The sequence below is a fragment of the Cucurbita pepo genome, chromosome LG04 (genome assembly GCF_002806865.2).
Source record: "Cucurbita pepo subsp. pepo cultivar mu-cu-16 chromosome LG04, ASM280686v2, whole genome shotgun sequence".
NCBI lineage: Eukaryota > Viridiplantae > Streptophyta > Magnoliopsida > Cucurbitales > Cucurbitaceae > Cucurbita > Cucurbita pepo.
This window is the reverse complement of record NC_036641.1, coordinates 8,542,918-8,564,015: the sequence shown is the minus strand read 5'-3', so window position 1 is coordinate 8,564,015 and position 21,098 is coordinate 8,542,918. Positions and strand designations below refer to the sequence as shown.

Genomic DNA, 21,098 nt, shown 5'->3' with positions numbered 1-21,098 from the left:
CCAGGGTAAATCAAGCATATTTCTGAAGCAAGGAGGCAATAGGGAACTCACCGGAGTTGAAGACTGATTTGAAATCCTGCAAAAGATACGTTTAGAGACCAGATTAACGGAGAAACTTTTGTTTAAAGAAAAAATGTAGTTTAGATTGGCATCTTATGAGAAATATTCAAACCTGTCCCGGGGAGTAGCATGTAAAGTGTTCATAAAGGCTCCTGGAAACTGCTCAAACAGCTTACGAAGCGATTCCAATGATCTAATCTGAAGGTAATAAAACAAAAAGGGGAAAAAAAAAAAAAACCACAAAACAAATTTTAAAAGTTCAAAAAATGAGAAGGGGAAAATTTGACTTCAACTACTGTACTAAAACCAAGGCTTTCATGCATTCAAGCATGTGCAGTCGTTGACTTGTTAGATTTCAAACCAAACCTCTACATAACTTCATCACATCCACAAAATTAATTTATAAGAAAAAGTTCGATTTACAACCTTTGTACTTGGCTGAGTGAGCTAATTTTAAAATTAGCCTATTCTTGTCGTTTACAAGGAATGACCCGTTATAATTACTAGAATACCTTCCATAATCTTATTGATGATGCATATTAATTAATGTACCTTAGCAGTAATAAACGTTGTCTTAATAACAATTATTAATAAAGAATATTATTCAGTGATATTGTTATAGTATTTATTGTCAAACTATTTAATGATAATGAATTTTTTTTGTTAAAAAAAAAAAAAAAAAGTCTCTGCACGGCCCAAGGCCTAAAATTAGGAGATCTCAAAGATTTTTCTTATCAAATTCAACTGAAGATTCAAACATGTGACCTCTTGGTAGACATTGCTTAGAGACCATAGGCCTTACTCAACGAGGACACCTTGTGGGGGCTTAACTACAATAAATTTTATCTTTACTGTTTATTTAATAACAATAATAATTAATTAGTTCCTTGGATAAAATTGGAACAATATAAATAAGATAAAAATAGTTATTATTTAGAACTAACTAATTGAAAAAACAAAACATAAAATTTTAATATTTCATAATAGAATAAAATGAAATAATTTTTCCCATTAGTGTTAAAGTTTTAAAATAATTTTTTATCTTTCTCATCCCTTTATTCCCATTCTACCTATAAGAAACATGACCTTGAATTTTAATTTTATCCAATTGAATCTTAATCTTAATTTTGAATACAGGGTGAAATTAATAGCTGTAGGTAGCTAAATCAATGTAGTTTTTGAATTTGAAACTACATGTGTGCATTCTTGTGATTGATTTAGACTAATTTTGTAGATTTGTTTTTACTTTTTTTAGGCTTGCACATTTTTGTACCAAGTTTGAGCATTTTTATACAGCTCAACCATGGTTCAATCATTTGTGATCGATTATGATTGGGATTGGCTTTCTCTTATGGCTAAGCATGCCATTTTTCTAGCTGAATTTTAGATGTTTTATCTGTAAGTATTTAGGTGATTTATTGGTTGTCTTTGTTTATATTATCTAATTTGTTTAGAAGAAGAGTATTCACTTAACGGCTTATTCAAATTTCAGGTTCAATTTTACGAAATAAAAACTTAGTGGTTAAAATTAAAATACAAGGTAAAAAATAAATATTTTTCCTAATTTATTTCATATCAAGAATGGGGAAATGCATAAGCTCAATAAGAATCGACTAGTACCTCTCCAAGACGATCTCTTGCACCAATTAATAAACTCCAAATAGCAGATACAACGGTATAGAACACATGAAGGTCCACGATGTAAATCTACAACCATAAATTAAATAGAGAAAAGTTCCCATTAAAGACGAGAAATAAAAATAAATTTGAATCCTCCTAATAAAGTGACTTGTATCTGTTTATCATAATTGATTTATATCAGCTGATTGACAACAAACTAACAAAGTGACTTATATCAGCTCGTTGATTACAAAATTTAAACTTACAGCAAACACTGGGGCCCATAAGCTAAGAACCGTCAAAGCATTATGATTATCTGCAAATACGACACAAGATTTCAGAAGTAGACAGCCTAAAAGCTAATTGTCATATATAATTTTTTTTCTCATTTCTGAAAGGTTTCTCTTCATCAAAAGGCTAAAAAGACAAAATAACGAGAAAAACTGTAGCAAGGTTGAAGACGTAAATCATATATCAAGTAACTTTTCTTTCTGTTGAGGACATCTCTCCATAAATACAAATGGCAGAGGATGAATATTACTCCTAAATTTGCTCTGTTGTAGGAAGGTAGGGAATGCATATTACTCCTAAATCAATAAGAAATGTTTATCAACTTCGATATGTTTTGTCCTATCATGAAGGAATGGATTGTGGGCAATGGAAATCGTTGCCTTGTTGCCACAATAAATATGCACAAGCATCGTTTGAGAGAACTTTGATTGTTTCAATAGTTTCTGTGTATATACCCTCACAAAACCATGGGGTAAAGTCCTAAAATCAGCTTCAACCCTACTTCTAGCCACTAAACTTTGGTTTTTTTTTTTTTTTTTTTTTTTTTTTTTTTTTTTTTTTTTTTTTTNAACCTGCAAATGATCTTGCTTCTTAAACAATATACCTTTTGCAGTAGTACCTTTTAAGTATCTTAAAATCCTATAGATGACTTTAAAGTGAGTCAGTTTTGGGGTATGCATATACTGGATTACCACATTAACTGCAAAAGCAATGTTAGAATGTGTGTGAGACATGTAAATGAATTTTCCAGCAAGTCTCTGATTTTTTTTGTTTTTTCGTTTTTTTTCTCTCTCTCTCTTTTTGTGTTATAGTTCGCAGTTTTAAATTGGGCTCAATGGGGATGTCTACTGGTCATCAACCAATTAATATTATCACTTCAAGAAATCAATAGTATACTTTCTTTGATGGACAAGGATACCATCTTTCAAACCTAGCAAAGTACATTCCATAGCTCATGATTGGTTTTCCAATACGTTCAAACCATGCTATAGGTGGAGTCGAAAGGTATATCCGACCACATCACATGTGTACAAACTGTGGTGAATCCACTCAGGAGCAAGGGTGAAACCCTCAAGGAGTCGGGGTTGTGGAGCTAATTTTGCAGTCACTAACCAGAATTTCGAGAATGTCGTGTGCACCATCGAGGAGTCGAAGGATCTAGAAGATCTAACTGTTGATGATCTTCTGTTTAAGGTTGCATAAAGATTTCTTTAACCTAAACATTTTATTAATCTCTATTCTTCAGGTTTCCCATTGAGAAAAAGCATTCTTGACATTAAGTTGATGAACAGGTCAATATGCATTGACAACCATAGATCATAGAACTTTAATGGAGTTAATTTTAGCAACAAGGACAAAGGTTTCTTGATAATCAATTCCATAACCCTAAGTGAAGCCTTTTGAAACTTAAGATCAAAAGGCAGATAATACAAACAATAATATGATACTTCCACCAAATAAAGAAAGAAAAAGGAATTTAATCGAAAATCAACAGACATGGCCTACAAAACAAAATGAAATGATAATATTCTTACTTACTCTTAGACACAAAGTCATGCCACGAATATTTTAGATCTTTCATGTTCACAATAAGCCTGGTAGGTTTAACAAGAGGCTTGATCTGCAAGAGACGAGTTAAGTCTTCAGTTTCCATGCCTAGAGATAGATATCATTGCATAAACACCATATTTAACCTGAAGAAAATAGGCAAATGCGAATTTTCCACCCAGAATGATTACCCACAAGAGCATGTACCTGCAAAATGAGATTGAGAATTCTATATGTACATAAACAAAATTTAGTTACTCCATACTACAGAGCACTTGAGAAGGCAACAACCTAGACAAGAAATTAATTGGGGGAAGGGGAGGAAGATATATGGAAAATTTTAAAAGGAACACCAGTGGATAAGATCAAAGAACTTCAGATACTTACTTGATAAAATCAGTAGTCTTCTCATACATCCCACGTCCAACATAGTACCGTTCCTAATAAATAAAATTTCAGAAGCAAAAGAAAGTACAGATTCAACAAAATAAAGTGCATCAACTGAAATTGAGGAGGCCACATTGCCCAAGCAGGAAAGAACAAAATAAAGCAAGCATTAGAAGGTGAAACCTGTTGCATCCACATGATAAAGCGAACAAGAGGCCACCGATCACATTGATTTGTTAGAAGATGGAAAGCAGGTATACACATCAGAATACTGAGGCAAAGCTGCACACCACCATATATTCCAATCACGATTACATATAGTCTAAACATCACCCTTTCTGCATTTGGGTTACTACCCTCCTGAAGAGCTTTCCTGTAAGAGAGTAGATAAAAATAATAATAAACATCTTGTGTAGAAAAAAAACATGATAACAGGGACAAAAAAGCCAGAAATACATACACATAAAGAAACGTTATCGAAGCAGAAGCAATACTGAACCAAAGGAAACGAAGAAAAATTCGAGAAATAGCAAGGCGCCTTGAGGTAGAGTATGCACCATACATCATTAGGATGTCTAGAACACCTGGATAGAAGTCCATGCAGAGCAATAGAAGTTTTTAGAACAAAGATAATTCTTTCATGCTACTGCACACAAGATAATAAAATAAATCAGCATCTAATACTTTCAGTAGAAATGACTAGAATAGCACATACTCCCAATAAACTTCATAACAACAAACGTTGGACCAAGACTCAGAACTTCCAGCAGGGTCTTCATATTAAAGTTTCCATTGTTAAATGCAACTATGGTCAGAGCCTGTCCGCATAATAATGATAAAGATAATTAAATAAATGAAAATGCAGAAATTCTAATCCAACTCAGTAACTCCTCATGGTCTCAACAACTAGCATACACAACAGGAAACAGCATTAAGCAAAATATATGTGTTGGGGTACCATCCTAACGAGGTATCTGGTTGCTCTTCCTTTTTTTCTTCATAACTTTTTCTTAACGCTAACAATTGGTTTGTTTAAAGCAGGAGCTCCAAACCAGCAGTTTGGTGTATTTCTTCATTTTGGCTCTTTTAAGACCCCTCGCTTGTACTTCATTTTTCTTGCTGAATTCTTATATTCTTATGAATGTCCTTTACTGAGAAACTAAATGAGATGGAGTTCACTGATTTTTTTATTTTTTATTTTGAGTTATGTTCATGATGGGAATCACTATTTTCTTTTAACACGTCTTTAAATTTTATTTTATTTATTGAATCAACTTTTACTAAGCAGAATGAAAGTCAATGGGGCAATAAAAGAACAGTGACAGATAACACCAAAAGGAGTCAATTTTACAAAATCGGAGTCTAATCACTCACAATGAAAAATAAAGAAAAATAGAAACAGCCCTATTAACAAAGTCCAAAAGGGAGGTAGTGAAGCTAACAGTGAATTGAGCCGTTTTCAACAGAACCTCAACACTCCATGTTCCCCTCAAGCCACAACCCATAAGAATAGCAAAGAAAGCAACCATCCATAAGAGCTTCCCTTTAACACAAAAAAAAAAAGGGGAAATAAAGAGAGACCTTTTTTTCATCATGGCCTCTACAGTCCCTCTGAAGAATCCAAGACAACCCAAAAGAAAGGTCCAAATTCAGACTTTTGGTCATTTAGATGACTATCTTCCACTATCCATCTTCTTCGTTACTCTTTGGATTCAAAAAGAAGATAACTAGAATATATAGTGGCAAACATCGGACATCTCCTCTTTCATTTCTTTATAACTGGAAATTCACTTTCGACCAGGCTTTAGGGATATCTGACTGAGCACAAACCCTTCAGATGGATTATCTTGTGGTTTGTTTCTCTGGAAACTATTTTCGAAACAACACTCGTTGCCTTTTTAACTGTGGAGCAAAAAACGATATGGAATCCTTCTCTTAAACTACTGTTCTACTTTTTTTCTTCTTGTTTTTGGCATTTGAAACAATTCTTCATTTTTTTTTTAAGCCAAGAATTCTTCATTAAAAAAAAAAAAAAAAAAAACTACTGTTCTATTGAAGCCAAGAATTTTTTCAACAAAAACAGGAGATTCTTCATTTTTTTAAGCCAAGCTGCTTGCTTCCTCTTATTTTCCTCGTTTTTTTTAACTGGAGGACAAGTTTTTTAAAAGAGGGAGGGAAACTATTGTACTAAGCTAGTCTAATCTTTTATTGTTTAATTCTTCCTTTTTCTACTTTGTTGTTAAATCCTCTATAAAATAGTGGGTTAGCCTCTTGTATGGATCACTCTGAATCATAATAAAATCCTTTGGGTTTAATTTCTAGGAGAATGCCATTTAGGCTAACACCACAAACAAAAACAAAAAAAAAGTTTACAGGACAAAGGATAAAAAAGAGAGCAATTTAAAACGCCATATACCTGGAACATCATAACCAAAAATATCCATAAACGATGGAAACTATGATAAAGATGAAGAAAAGTCCGGTGCTCAACAAATGAAGTTTTCCCTTGATGACGACTTCTACCAAGCATATTCTGAAAAAAGAAAATAGGAAAAGGAAAATTTATTATGAGCACATAACAACAAAAATATTCAAGTACTTGATATTTCATTGCTAATGTGCCATACTGAAACCATAATACCCAATACCATGTGGTTTTCCAATATATAATTCAATCAGGAAACCAAACATTCATTATGGACACAATAAATTATCCATGTAAATGATAAATATCCACACAGAACAAAAAATTAAGAAACTAATTGTCAATTATGGTAGAATAAAAGTGAAAGCATGAACGGGAAAGTATTCTTTTCCTAACAAGTACCATTTGTTAATCAGAATCGTGATAGTATTATTAATAAAGAATAAGCTATACGTATAATTTGGCTAATAGACAATGCCACTGCTCACTGGCTCAAGCAAAAATCTTGTTCAACCAGATGCAGAATTGTTTTCTTTTTTTTAATCTAATAAGAAACACCCGACTTAATTGATGTGATGAAATAATAAAAAAGGGCCAACCCCAAGCTATAGAAAGTTTAAAAAAAAGAAAACAAAGGTTTTCCAATTGAAAATAAGGCTGTAGTCATGAAAGGGAGGTAATAATTCACACCAGCGTTCTTTATCGAGGTTTTCCAATTGAAAATAAGATTGTCGTCTTGATGGTTCCTCTAAAGCCATAACGACCAGTACAAAGCTCTGGAGAAATTAAGCCACAGAGTTTTATTTTCCCCTATAAAAGGATGACAGAAAATGAGCAAGGCTGGAGTGAGTGTCCATTGGCATCACAAGAGACCAACCAAAGGAATTGGAAACGACTTCCAGTAGGTAGTGGCAAATGGTGGATGTTTGTTTCTGCATCGCTTTACAAGGGGGGAGCAGCTGGGAGACTGGCATAAACATGTGACCTCATTTTGCAACTTGCCTCGAGTGCTTAAGCATGAGTGGCTAAGTTCCCTAAGAAAAATTTTGACCTTCATTGGATAATTGCATTTCCAAAATGTGCAATAGAGCTTTCCTTTTAACACCAATTGGTATGAAATCTCTTATTATCGACTTAGTGGAGAAAGATCTAGTCTTGTCCAATCCCCAAACCCAAGAGTCATTAGATTCGGTCAACTGGATAGAAGAAGTTTTGCCTACGAACCCTTGTATTTACATCCCATAATCCCATAACCAGAACTTTTAAATAAAGGCTGAGGTTTTCCCTTTTGTACAGCTTTTTTTTTGAAGATTAATAAATTATCGCCTAAAGGTTATCAGCTCCACCAACATACTAGTCAATGAGGGTGTTACCAAAATTGTGATAAAAAAGTAGCCCCAGTAGGACCATGAACCCCTTTACTCTGGAACTTGAAACCATCAGCAATAGATATATGTAGGGAGAGAGTCCACACCTTCCATAACCTCTAGAATTTAAAAGGGCATATCATTCCAAAGGATCAAAGTTCCTCCAAAATGCCGACGGCATCAAGAGAAAACTGTCCAAGATTAATGGAGCTCCAAACAGATTTGATAAAAAAAACCCATCAATGAAGAAGATGCGTTCTCTTAAAGGATAACAATGGAAGGATTAAGCCTTTGGATGAGGCCCTTCATGAGGGATTTTTTTTCTAGGACTCCAAACTTCCAACATTCCAACCTAGGATAATCATTTTGGGGCTATCAACCCATCTATAACAATGGAGGTGTTAGATTGGTAGTGATTGATGAAGGATTGGAAATCTTGTAATTGTCTAAGCACCTTTTGCTGCTGCTTTGTGACTGGAATCTTTGTTTTGCTCAGTTGGAATGGAGCGAGGGAGAAATCATCTATAGGTAAGGGTGAGATCAATGATGTGCACAAGGAAAATCTATTCTTAGCATCATGAAGGGTTGGTGAGAATAAGCATAATGGAGAAAAATAAAGGTTGCCCCAAGTGTGGGTGAAGGTAGGGAAGAAGAGGCGGTGCACATGCGTAGGGAGGAGGAGGAAGTTCAAAGAGTAGGGCCAAAACTGAATGGGGGAACAACCAAAACGGTCTGTGACATAAAAAGACAGGTAAGGTCTAGAGAGGAAATCTTCATAGTCGCATAAAACAGGACTATGAGAAGTGGAGTGGTTAATCTGTGTAATCAAAAGTGTTTTATTATAATTGATGATAATGGTCTTTTCGGTGGAGGAGGGGTTAGTCCAAATCAGTAAACGATGGGGAAGAGAGGATTTGGCTGGGATAGAAGGCTAACACAAAAGGGGTAGGACTGGATTAGTACGATTATTAAAAAACAAGGCAGGTTCAGGTACAATGTTGGGAGGTGCATGCAAAAGCTGCATAAAGGTTGGCGTCAAGAGGAAGGGGGTTGCATGTTTAGATGGGAAATAGAAAGGCAAAGGTGAAACATGCTTTGGGAAGTAAGACTTCCGATGGGTCGATGCTTGAGCAGCTTGATGGTACAACTACTGCTTTCAGTAAGCGCGTGGGTCAACACTCACAAAGAAGGCAGACATGCCTGTGCACTCTGCATTTTTTCCACTCACCATTGTCATCTGGGGCTTACAGGAATGCATTCTGGCCAAATAACCAATGAAATATTCCTCCACAGAGAAAGGAATATCTCCCTATGAAATAGTTTATACTAAAATTTCCCTCATGAAAATTGACTGGACTAAACTCCAAAATTTAGCTAAATTTGGAAATGTAAATTTTTATTACTGCACATAGGAGGTGAATTTAGTTTAATTTAACTAATTATTCGGTACTTCCAAACAATACCAATAATCATAATCTTCTACAGTTTCATCTCTATAGACCAGGCCTAAAAGCCACAAAAAATCCAAATTAGGGCAAAGGGCGAGGGTAAGCAAGCCCAAAAGTAGCTCACTCGAACGAACCACCAATGGATTGATGTTTATCTAAGGTTGTTATAGTACTAAACAGTACATGCACACAGAAACCACCTGAAAAATTGCACATTGCAATCCACGGATTCTTCGTGTTCAAGCATGTAACAGATTCAACACCCTGAAAACCACCTGCTAAAGCAGACTTCTCACTACCAAATGTTTAAGAGAGCAATAATTTCATGTATGGAAGATTATAGAACAGAAAATATTGTCTTCACTCAAACCGGTCAGTACAATAAATAGTATATAAATAACTCAGTACAAATGAGTTTTTTAAAAAAAGAAAAAGAAAAGAAAAGGAAAAGAAAAAGAAAAAGAAAGATAATCTTTTGAAAAAATTAAACAAAGCATAAATACAACCTTTGACTTTGGTGTTGGCTTTTGGAAAAAAGATTTGCCTTTATGCCATGGCCAACTGAGTTCAAAGCATCGAAGCGACCTGATAAAAAAAATGAGCAGCATTCCAAAATTTCATCAGTATGAATTGTTCATGACAAACAAACATACAAAATTTTGCAACTAACCAGAAATACTCGTTAAAATCATCATAGTTTCTCCATGAAGAATGTGGTGCGCGCCCATTGTTATTGTTTTCAGCTTCCTGAGTTATTTTTTTTATTTTTATTTTTTTAACAAGAAACAATGTTTCATTGACATGTGAGAAGGAAGGAAAAACTTTAAGGATATAAGTTCCCAACGGGAATGAAAGAAGACAAGACATGAAGAAATAAAACTACAAGAGGATAAAACAAGGAAAAACAACTAGCACAGCAAAACAAATCTGCAATAGAGAGCCCCTACTCCGGCTAAAAATGCAGAAACTTCTTCCGGAGGAAAGTACAACAAAGACGCAACAAAATCTGAGAAAGCAGATTCAAAAAATGAAGCCAAGGAAAGATATTTCGTAAGGAACACCTCTTGCATTGAAAGAATTATTAGACTAATGCAAGCCCTTAGAAACTTTCGAAACCCTCTAAAAATGCCAAGGAAGAATCCTCTATGAGAATCTCTTAAGAAACCATCAAAAAGAAAATAAAATCTCCAGCAATACTCTCCGGTACACCCTGAATCATTTTTAAAAATAAAACCAAGGACACAATTCAATTTCAACCATAATCAATTTTTAGTCAAACAAAACTGCTTATTCTGAAAAGAAAATTGGACCAAAATAACTTAAAAGCCGAATGCTTTAAAGCTTCCCATAACCTCTAAAAAGTCATAAAAGAATCTTCACTGAGGATTAAACAGAAAGAACAACTGAACTTTTATATGAGCTGAATGACATGAAATTTCACACATCTGAAGACTGCAAATCTCTGTAAGAGATGAAACTTTTTTAGGATTCAAGAGGATGTACTCTATTGGAAAATCTTCACCGACCTGATCATCCATAAACTTTGAAGGTACATCTTCTTCCGAAACAACGAGAGCCAACAATTGTGTAAGAACATCATTCTCACAATGGATTTCGTGATTCATTTTTCATTCCTCACTACACTCATTAATGATTCAGCATCAGATTCAGATTCAATAAATGGTGAAGAAGATGATGGAACATCTGAGAACCTGGAGGAAAGCTGCATATCTTTTTCCATAATTAAGTTCGAATCTAGAATGGAGAATGACGAATGAATAAAATTATGAGAGGGCTGACTGGATCAGAGAAACCAAAAGGTGTAGGCAAGCATCTCCCATAAAATCTGGATTAGCCCCTAAAATTTCTAAACTTGTTTTTTCAAGACCAATCTTATCCGATCCTAAAAAACATATTTAGTTACCAAAGAGAACGAGTTGTTACATTTAATGAGACAATAGAATTTGATGAATTTGGAAATAGCCAGACTAGTTTTTTCTTGTGTAAAATTTTGAATATGTGACTAGTTTGGTCTTTAATAACCTTGATCGTTGAGTGTTCACATCAATTATTTAAATCCAAATCACTTCCATAAAAAATTTGGTCCAATAAAACACGTAGAAATAACACCTTTTGAAGATGGCAGTTGGTAATGCTTTGTGTTGGGATGGTCTAATGCAACATTATCACCAAATCAGAGATCAAATTTTCAAGTAAGCCTTCCTAGAATTCAATTTTTGTTGGGATGGATTCACAAGTATTTTTCTCTATGTTTAAACAACGGCTGAAAAATCAAGGAGATTAATCATTTGAAAGGAAATGCTTACCAGACCACCCAAATGTTGCCCTATTACTTCAAAGAAAGACTATTCCCAATATGGCAAAGGTAAATTCATTCTCTTTAGCTTCTTATAAACTCAAAGTGGGAGGAAGCACATCATTTTGGACAGACCCATGGATTGAAAACACCACGCTAGCTCTGCCATATCCACTTTGTACAGGCTCTCTCATAACAAAAAAAAAAAAGCCACAATCTAACAAACATGGAATGTCGTCAACAAATTCTTGGAATTGAAGTTTGGTAAGAATTTAAAGGATAACGAATTAAGCCTTGACCTTGCCCTAGTGGTATTGGTCAAACGAAACAGACTCACTGACTTGGCTCCCTAGCGCTGAGGGGGTCTTCTCTACAAAATCTTTGATAATGGACATGAGGTAAAAAGTAGAAGCAATAGATCCCACGCTAGCAAAGACAGTATGGAAAGGACATCATGCTAAAAAGGTGAATTTCTTTCTTTGGGAAATAGCGCATAAACGAAACATACTCCCGAAAAACTATCATCAATCTTTATCAAAGTCTTGTCATTCAATATTAAATTTTCAACAACTCATCACTACCATTGAACCAAAAAAATGCAGACCAATTGACTTCAATAATGAAATCTTGATACGAAAAACCTTCAAGAATATCACAATCTAGGATAGCTAATGGGTGGAAGGCTAAACGAAGAGAAGGTAGACAACGGCAAGGGGTATGAAGGTTGTAGTCAATGACGAGGTGGTGCAAGGTGTACGAAGAAAGAGAAAGAACAGAAAGAAAAAGGAAGAAAAAGGGGAAACTAACAAAGGTAGAGAGGGTGACAGAACCATCATGGAGTGGGCAAGGAACAATGGATGAAAAAGACACCAAAGGCTTAAATCAGGGCAGAGGGGGCTGAGGTTGGAGGTTAGAGAGGGGGAGAGCAATTAAGGTTTAGGAAATGAAACGGAGGTGGTGCAAATAGGGTTTAGGAAAAGGACGGGAGGCAGCGTGAGAATAGACGTGGTAGGTGTAACGATCGAAACCATCGGAGAGCAGCATAGGAGTGAGGCAAAGTCCACAGTATGTGTTGTGGCATGGCAGTGGGAGGCTAGGGTTGAGGTTTGAGATACATTCACTTGTACTCACAGAGACACATTCACTTGTACTCTTTAACAAGAATGGAAAAATAAATCCTACTCTTTCTTTAAAAGCTTTAGGTGAGACAAGAAACATACCGCGGCCATGACCTCATAAAGAGGAAAGATAACTTGATCAAGGAAAGAAACACCATCTTTAGACTCGCAACTCTTGGCTGGCTGCGCAATCTCATGCCTCAATATCACATCCATTTCCCGGACCATCTGCATAGAAATTAAAGGTCTAAGAGTAAGATTATGCAGCTCATGGGAAAATACAGAAACATAAATAACAAAAGTACGATTAGGAAGAAAGTGGAGAGAGCATACTTTTTCCATCACTGGATCTTTACTTAAACTTCTAAATAGAAAATTGGCAGCAAGTTTAAAAGCTTATATGTGACGTTCTCTTCCAAATCAATTTTTATGATTTCATATTTCCTTTTTTTTTTTTTTTTTTTCTCTCCTTTCACATCCTTGTGAAGTTTGTACCTTATAAGCAATAGTCTATTTTCATTGCATCAATAAAAAGTTGTCTCTTGTTCAAAATTAAATTTATGGGTCAAGTTGGTTTCACGAATGGACTAAAAACAGGTTTGGATGGTATTGAACTACTATGAATATATCATAATTCATTCAATAATTTCTTCAATATTAATTACTTTTAAGCAGGGAATATATATAATAATTGGTTACCTTTTTTTACAATAGATGAAACTAATTAAGAAAATGAAAAGAGACTAATGCTTAAAAGACAAACCTCTACGAGGGAGTTATTGTTCATAATTAATGTACAAAAATAAGTAATGATTGTCAAAGGACTAATATTTTCACTATGTTTTCCATAACATTTTGGATGAGTAACCCTATAAGCGAAACCAACCCAACCAAATATTTCACAGTTAGATTGGCTTTGGACAAGGTTGTTTGGGTAAGACAATTTTTTATCCCAAAAAATTAGATTAGATTCAAAAAGTATCACATCCAAATCAAACCCATGAAATAATTAGTAATTGAAGCCTTTGCAAGAAAAAAAATGCTGAACATAATTTTCTTTCAAGCCTTATGTTGGATCAACTTAAAGATCCCAAAAAAATGAAAAATATGAAAANTGTAAGAGATGAAACTTTTTTAGGATTCAAGAGGATGTACTCTATTGGAAAATCTTCACCGACCTGATCATCCATAAACTTTGAAGGTACATCTTCTTCCGAAACAACGAGAGCCAACAATTGTGTAAGAACATCATTCTCACAATGGATTTCGTGATTCATTTTTCATTCCTCACTACACTCATTAATGATTCAGCATCAGATTCAGATTCAATAAATGGTGAAGAAGATGATGGAACATCTGAGAACCTGGAGGAAAGCTGCATATCTTTTTCCATAATTAAGTTCGAATCTAGAATGGAGAATGACGAATGAATAAAATTATGAGAGGGCTGACTGGATCAGAGAAACCAAAAGGTGTAGGCAAGCATCTCCCATAAAATCTGGATTAGCCCCTAAAATTTCTAAACTTGTTTTTTCAAGACCAATCTTATCCGATCCTAAAAAACATATTTAGTTACCAAAGAGAACGAGTTGTTACATTTAATGAGACAATAGAATTTGATGAATTTGGAAATAGCCAGACTAGTTTTTTCTTGTGTAAAATTTTGAATATGTGACTAGTTTGGTCTTTAATAACCTTGATCGTTGAGTGTTCACATCAATTATTTAAATCCAAATCACTTCCATAAAAAATTTGGTCCAATAAAACACGTAGAAATAACACCTTTTGAAGATGGCAGTTGGTAATGCTTTGTGTTGGGATGGTCTAATGCAACATTATCACCAAATCAGAGATCAAATTTTCAAGTAAGCCTTCCTAGAATTCAATTTTTGTTGGGATGGATTCACAAGTATTTTTCTCTATGTTTAAACAACGGCTGAAAAATCAAGGAGATTAATCATTTGAAAGGAAATGCTTACCAGACCACCCAAATGTTGCCCTATTACTTCAAAGAAAGACTATTCCCAATATGGCAAAGGTAAATTCATTCTCTTTAGCTTCTTATAAACTCAAAGTGGGAGGAAGCACATCATTTTGGACAGACCCATGGATTGAAAACACCACGCTAGCTCTGCCATATCCACTTTGTACAGGCTCTCTCATAACAAAAAAAAAAAAGCCACAATCTAACAAACATGGAATGTCGTCAACAAATTCTTGGAATTGAAGTTTGGTAAGAATTTAAAGGATAACGAATTAAGCCTTGACCTTGCCCTAGTGGTATTGGTCAAACGAAACAGACTCACTGACTTGGCTCCCTAGCGCTGAGGGGGTCTTCTCTACAAAATCTTTGATAATGGACATGAGGTAAAAAGTAGAAGCAATAGATCCCACGCTAGCAAAGACAGTATGGAAAGGACATCATGCTAAAAAGGTGAATTTCTTTCTTTGGGAAATAGCGCATAAACGAAACATACTCCCGAAAAACTATCATCAATCTTTATCAAAGTCTTGTCATTCAATATTAAATTTTCAACAACTCATCACTACCATTGAACCAAAAAAATGCAGACCAATTGACTTCAATAATGAAATCTTGATACGAAAAACCTTCAAGAATATCACAATCTAGGATAGCTAATGGGTGGAAGGCTAAACGAAGAGAAGGTAGACAACGGCAAGGGGTATGAAGGTTGTAGTCAATGACGAGGTGGTGCAAGGTGTACGAAGAAAGAGAAAGAACAGAAAGAAAAAGGAAGAAAAAGGGGAAACTAACAAAGGTAGAGAGGGTGACAGAACCATCATGGAGTGGGCAAGGAACAATGGATGAAAAAGACACCAAAGGCTTAAATCAGGGCAGAGGGGGCTGAGGTTGGAGGTTAGAGAGGGGGAGAGCAATTAAGGTTTAGGAAATGAAACGGAGGTGGTGCAAATAGGGTTTAGGAAAAGGACGGGAGGCAGCGTGAGAATAGACGTGGTAGGTGTAACGATCGAAACCATCGGAGAGCAGCATAGGAGTGAGGCAAAGTCCACAGTATGTGTTGTGGCATGGCAGTGGGAGGCTAGGGTTGAGGTTTGAGATACATTCACTTGTACTCACAGAGACACATTCACTTGTACTCTTTAACAAGAATGGAAAAATAAATCCTACTCTTTCTTTAAAAGCTTTAGGTGAGACAAGAAACATACCGCGGCCATGACCTCATAAAGAGGAAAGATAACTTGATCAAGGAAAGAAACACCATCTTTAGACTCGCAACTCTTGGCTGGCTGCGCAATCTCATGCCTCAATATCACATCCATTTCCCGGACCATCTGCATAGAAATTAAAGGTCTAAGAGTAAGATTATGCAGCTCATGGGAAAATACAGAAACATAAATAACAAAAGTACGATTAGGAAGAAAGTGGAGAGAGCATACTTTTTCCATCACTGGATCTTTACTTAAACTTCTAAATAGAAAATTGGCAGCAAGTTTAAAAGCTTATATGTGACGTTCTCTTCCAAATCAATTTTTATGATTTCATATTTCCTTTTTTTTTTTTTTTTTTTCTCTCCTTTCACATCCTTGTGAAGTTTGTACCTTATAAGCAATAGTCTATTTTCATTGCATCAATAAAAAGTTGTCTCTTGTTCAAAATTAAATTTATGGGTCAAGTTGGTTTCACGAATGGACTAAAAACAGGTTTGGATGGTATTGAACTACTATGAATATATCATAATTCATTCAATAATTTCTTCAATATTAATTACTTTTAAGCAGGGAATATATATAATAATTGGTTACCTTTTTTTACAATAGATGAAACTAATTAAGAAAATGAAAAGAGACTAATGCTTAAAAGACAAACCTCTACGAGGGAGTTATTGTTCATAATTAATGTACAAAAATAAGTAATGATTGTCAAAGGACTAATATTTTCACTATGTTTTCCATAACATTTTGGATGAGTAACCCTATAAGCGAAACCAACCCAACCAAATATTTCACAGTTAGATTGGCTTTGGACAAGGTTGTTTGGGTAAGACAATTTTTTATCCCAAAAAATTAGATTAGATTCAAAAAGTATCACATCCAAATCAAACCCATGAAATAATTAGTAATTGAAGCCTTTGCAAGAAAAAAAATGCTGAACATAATTTTCTTTCAAGCCTTATGTTGGATCAACTTAAAGATCCCAAAAAAATGAAAAATATGAAAAAAAATGAAAAATAAAGGTTGACATAGTCTAATATAATTACAAATGAAGTCCAGAGTTACGTACATGGTGAAATATGTAGCATAAGCATTCTGGAAGAAATCTGACGTTGGCTGCTTCGCCCCATATAAGAAAGTATAAGGAAATAAACAATAGCTTCTTTTCCTTGCTAACATCAGACAAGCTGTAAAACAATAGAACACTTTCAATAATTGTAGTCCTCCAAATAAAATTTCCTTCTAGGAGATATCAAATTCATAAGTCCATGTTGAAAAATGAAAATATAAGATGAAACTAAACTCCATACAGAAAATAAAAAGAATAAGTTGGAAAAACCAAACCTGCTCCAAACAGGTTGAATGCATAAATATTCACACCATTTANAGGCAAGCATCTCCCATAAAATCTGGATTAGCCCCTAAAATTTCTAAACTTGTTTTTTCAAGACCAATCTTATCCGATCCTAAAAAACATATTTAGTTACCAAAGAGAACGAGTTGTTACATTTAATGAGACAATAGAATTTGATGAATTTGGAAATAGCCAGACTAGTTTTTTCTTGTGTAAAATTTTGAATATGTGACTAGTTTGGTCTTTAATAACCTTGATCGTTGAGTGTTCACATCAATTATTTAAATCCAAATCACTTCCATAAAAAATTTGGTCCAATAAAACACGTAGAAATAACACCTTTTGAAGATGGCAGTTGGTAATGCTTTGTGTTGGGANAAGAAGGGAAAGATTTGAAAGATTGCTTGGCGTAAAGCCTGTATCTTTGATAAAATCCTTGATTGCTATAATTCTTTTCTTATCAATGCCAAATGGAAGAACTTTTTGTAGCAAAGATCTTTTATGTTCCTTACTCAAACCTCTAACATTGACATCCAACATGATTTTGATGNTCAGAGATCAAATTTTCAAGTAAGCCTTCCTAGAATTCAATTTTTGTTGGGATGGATTCACAAGTATTTTTCTCTATGTTTAAACAACGGCNTCCTTAATATATGGTTGATGAGAATGTTTTAAGCTCAACTAAAATCATGTTTTGAGTGATTTTGAGTGTTTGGAATAAAACTCAAAGTGCTTAANGCCCTATTACTTCAAAGAAAGACTATTCCCAATATGGCAAAGGTAAATTCATTCTCTTTAGCTTCTTATAAACTCAAAGTGGGAGGAAGCACATCATTTTGGACAGACCCATGGATTGAAAACACCACGCTAGCNACAGAGACACATTCACTTGTACTCTTTAACAAGAATGGAAAAATAAATCCTACTCTTTCTTTAAAAGCTTTAGGTGAGACAAGAAACATACCGCGGCCATGACCTCATAAAGAGGAAAGATAACTTGATCAAGGAAAGAAACACCATCTTTAGACTCGCAACTCTTGGCTGGCTGCGCAATCTCATGCCTCAATATCACATCCATTTCCCGGACCATCTGCATAGAAATTAAAGGTCTAAGAGTAAGATTATGCAGCTCATGGGAAAATACAGAAACATAAATAACAAAAGTACGATTAGGAAGAAAGTGGAGAGAGCATACTTTTTCCATCACTGGATCTTTACTTAAACTTCTAAATAGAAAATTGGCAGCAAGTTTAAAAGCTTATATGTGACGTTCTCTTCCAAATCAATTTTTATGATTTCATATTTCCTTTTTTTTTTTTTTTTTTCTCTCCTTTCACATCCTTGTGAAGTTTGTACCTTATAAGCAATAGTCTATTTTCATTGCATNCACCACGCTAGCTCTGCCATATCCACTTTGTACAGGCTCTCTCATAACAAAAAAAAAAAAGCCACAATCTAACAAACATGGAATGTCGTCAACAAATTCTTGGAATTGAAGTTTGGTAAGAATTTAAAGGATAACGAATTAAGCCTTGACCTTGCCCTAGTGGTATTGGTCAAACGAAACAGACTCACTGACTTGGCTCCCTAGCGCTGAGGGGGTCTTCTCTACAAAATCTTTGATAATGGACATGAGGTAAAAAGTAGAAGCAATAGATCCCACGCTAGCAAAGACAGTATGGAAAGGACATCATGCTAAAAAGGTGAATTTCTTTCTTTGGGAAATAGCGCATAAACGAAACATACTCCCGAAAAACTATCATCAATCTTTATCAAAGTCTTGTCATTCAATATTAAATTTTCAACAACTCATCACTACCATTGAACCAAAAAAATGCAGACCAATTGACTTCAATAATGAAATCTTGATACGAAAAACCTTCAAGAATATCACAATCTAGGATAGCTAATGGGTNATCAATAAAAAGTTGTCTCTTGTTCAAAATTAAATTTATGGGTCAAGTTGGTTTCACGAATGGACTAAAAACAGGTTTGGATGGTATTGAACTACTATGAATATATCATAATTCATTCAATAATTTCTTNAGAAAAAGGGGAAACTAACAAAGGTAGAGAGGGTGACAGAACCATCATGGAGTGGGCAAGGAACAATGGATGAAAAAGACACCAAAGGCTTAAATCAGGGCAGAGGGGGCTGAGGTTGGAGGTTAGAGAGGGGGAGAGCAATTAAGGTTTAGGAAATGAAACGGAGGTGGTGCAAATAGGGTTTAGGAAAAGGACGGGAGGCAGCGTGAGAATAGACGTGGTAGGTGTAACGATCGAAACCATCGGAGAGCAGCATAGGAGTGAGGCAAAGTCCACAGTATGTGTTGTGGCATGGCAGTGGGAGGCTAGGGTTGAGGTTTGAGATACATTCACTTGTACTCACAGAGACACATTCACTTGTACTCTTTAACAAGAATGGAAAAATAAATCCTACTCTTTCTTTAAAAGCTTTAGGTGAGACAAGAAACATACCGCGGCCATGACCTCATAAAGAGGAAAGATAACTTGATCAAGGAAAGAAACACCATCTTTAGACTCGCAACTCTTGGCTGGCTGCGCAATCTCATGCCTCAATATCACATCCATTTCCCGGACCATCTGCATAGAAATTAAAGGTCTAAGAGTAAGATTATGCAGCTCATGGGAAAATACAGAAACATAAATAACAAAAGTACGATTAGGAAGAAAGTGGAGAGAGCATACTTTTTCCATCACTGGATCTTTACTTAAACTTCTAAATAGAAAATTGGCAGCAAGTTTAAAAGCTTATATGTGACGTTCTCTTCCAAATCAATTTTTATGATTTCATATTTCCTTTTTTTTTTTTTTTTTTTCTCTCCTTTCACATCCTTGTGAAGTTTGTACCTTATAAGCAATAGTCTATTTTCATTGCATCAATAAAAAGTTGTCTCTTGTTCAAAATTAAATTTATGGGTCAAGTTGGTTTCACGAATGGACTAAAAACAGGTTTGGATGGTATTGAACTACTATGAATATATCATAATTCATTCAATAATTTCTTCAATATTAATTACTTTTAAGCAGGGAATATATATAATAATTGGTTACCTTTTTTTACAATAGATGAAACTAATTAAGAAAATGAAAAGAGACTAATGCTTAAAAGACAAACCTCTACGANTTTAGGAAAAGGACGGGAGGCAGCGTGAGAATAGACGTGGTAGGTGTAACGATCGAAACCATCGGAGAGCAGCATAGGAGTGAGGCAAAGTCCACAGTATGTGTTGTGGCATGGCAGTGGGAGGCTAGGGTTGAGGTTTGAGATACATTCACTTGTACTCACAGAGACACATTCACTTGTACTCTTTAACAAGAATGGAAAAATAAATCCTACTCTTTCTTTAAAAGCTTTAGGTGAGACAAGAAACATACCGCGGCCATGACCTCATAAAGAGGAAAGATAACTTGATCAAGGAAAGAAACACCATCTTTAGACTCGCAACTCTTGGCTGGCTGCGCAATCTCATGCCTCAATATCACATCCATTTCCCGGACCATCTGCATAGAAATTAAAGGTCTAAGAGTAAGATTATGCAGCTCATGGGAAAATACAGAAACATAAATAACAAAAGTACGATTAGGAAGAAAGTGGAGAGAGCATACTTTTTCCATCACTGGATCTTTACTTAAACTTCTAAATAGAAAATTGGCAGCAAGTTTAAAAGCTTATATGTGACGTTCTCTTCCAAATCAATTTTTATGATTTCATATTTCCTTTTTTTTTTTTTTTTTTTCTCTCCTTTCACATCCTTGTGAAGTTTGTACCTTATAAGCAATAGTCTATTTTCATTGCATCAATAAAAAGTTGTCTCTTGTTCAAAATTAAATTTATGGGTCAAGTTGGTTTCACGAATGGACTAAAAACAGGTTTGGATGGTATTGAACTACTATGAATATATCATAATTCATTCAATAATTTCTTCAATATTAATTACTTTTAA

The 21,098-nt window shown here is 34.8% G+C and overlaps 1 protein-coding gene across 2 annotated transcripts in view; it reads right to left on the bottom strand.

The window, feature by feature from the left end:
* LOC111794068 (callose synthase 9-like) overlaps window positions 1-21,098 on the bottom strand; it is a 40,493-nt gene that overhangs the window by 13,238 nt on the left and 6,157 nt on the right. The window contains exons 6-23 of one of the 2 annotated variants that reach the window (XM_023676196.1): window positions 17,121-17,185; window positions 16,846-16,963; window positions 15,822-15,896; window positions 14,701-14,706; window positions 12,684-12,746; window positions 9,817-9,893; window positions 9,653-9,731; window positions 6,323-6,439; window positions 4,622-4,724; window positions 4,367-4,490; window positions 4,090-4,279; window positions 3,907-3,959; window positions 3,666-3,726; window positions 3,511-3,592; window positions 1,947-1,996; window positions 1,681-1,767; window positions 173-258; window positions 52-76 (exon numbers count right to left, since the gene is read on the bottom strand). In XM_023676196.1, the coding sequence (XP_023531964.1) occupies window positions 52-76; window positions 173-258; window positions 1,681-1,767; window positions 1,947-1,996; window positions 3,511-3,592; window positions 3,666-3,726; window positions 3,907-3,959; window positions 4,090-4,279; window positions 4,367-4,490; window positions 4,622-4,724; window positions 6,323-6,439; window positions 9,653-9,731; window positions 9,817-9,893; window positions 12,684-12,746; window positions 14,701-14,706; window positions 15,822-15,896; window positions 16,846-16,963; window positions 17,121-17,185 (1,461 nt within the window). Of the gene's footprint in view, window positions 1-51; window positions 77-172; window positions 259-1,680; window positions 1,768-1,946; window positions 1,997-3,510; window positions 3,593-3,665; window positions 3,727-3,906; window positions 3,960-4,089; window positions 4,280-4,366; window positions 4,491-4,621; window positions 4,725-6,322; window positions 6,440-9,652; window positions 9,732-9,816; window positions 9,894-12,683; window positions 12,747-14,700; window positions 14,707-15,770; window positions 15,897-16,845; window positions 16,964-17,120; window positions 17,186-21,098 lie in introns of those variants that run through there. The other variant, XM_023676195.1, reaches the window with a different exon arrangement.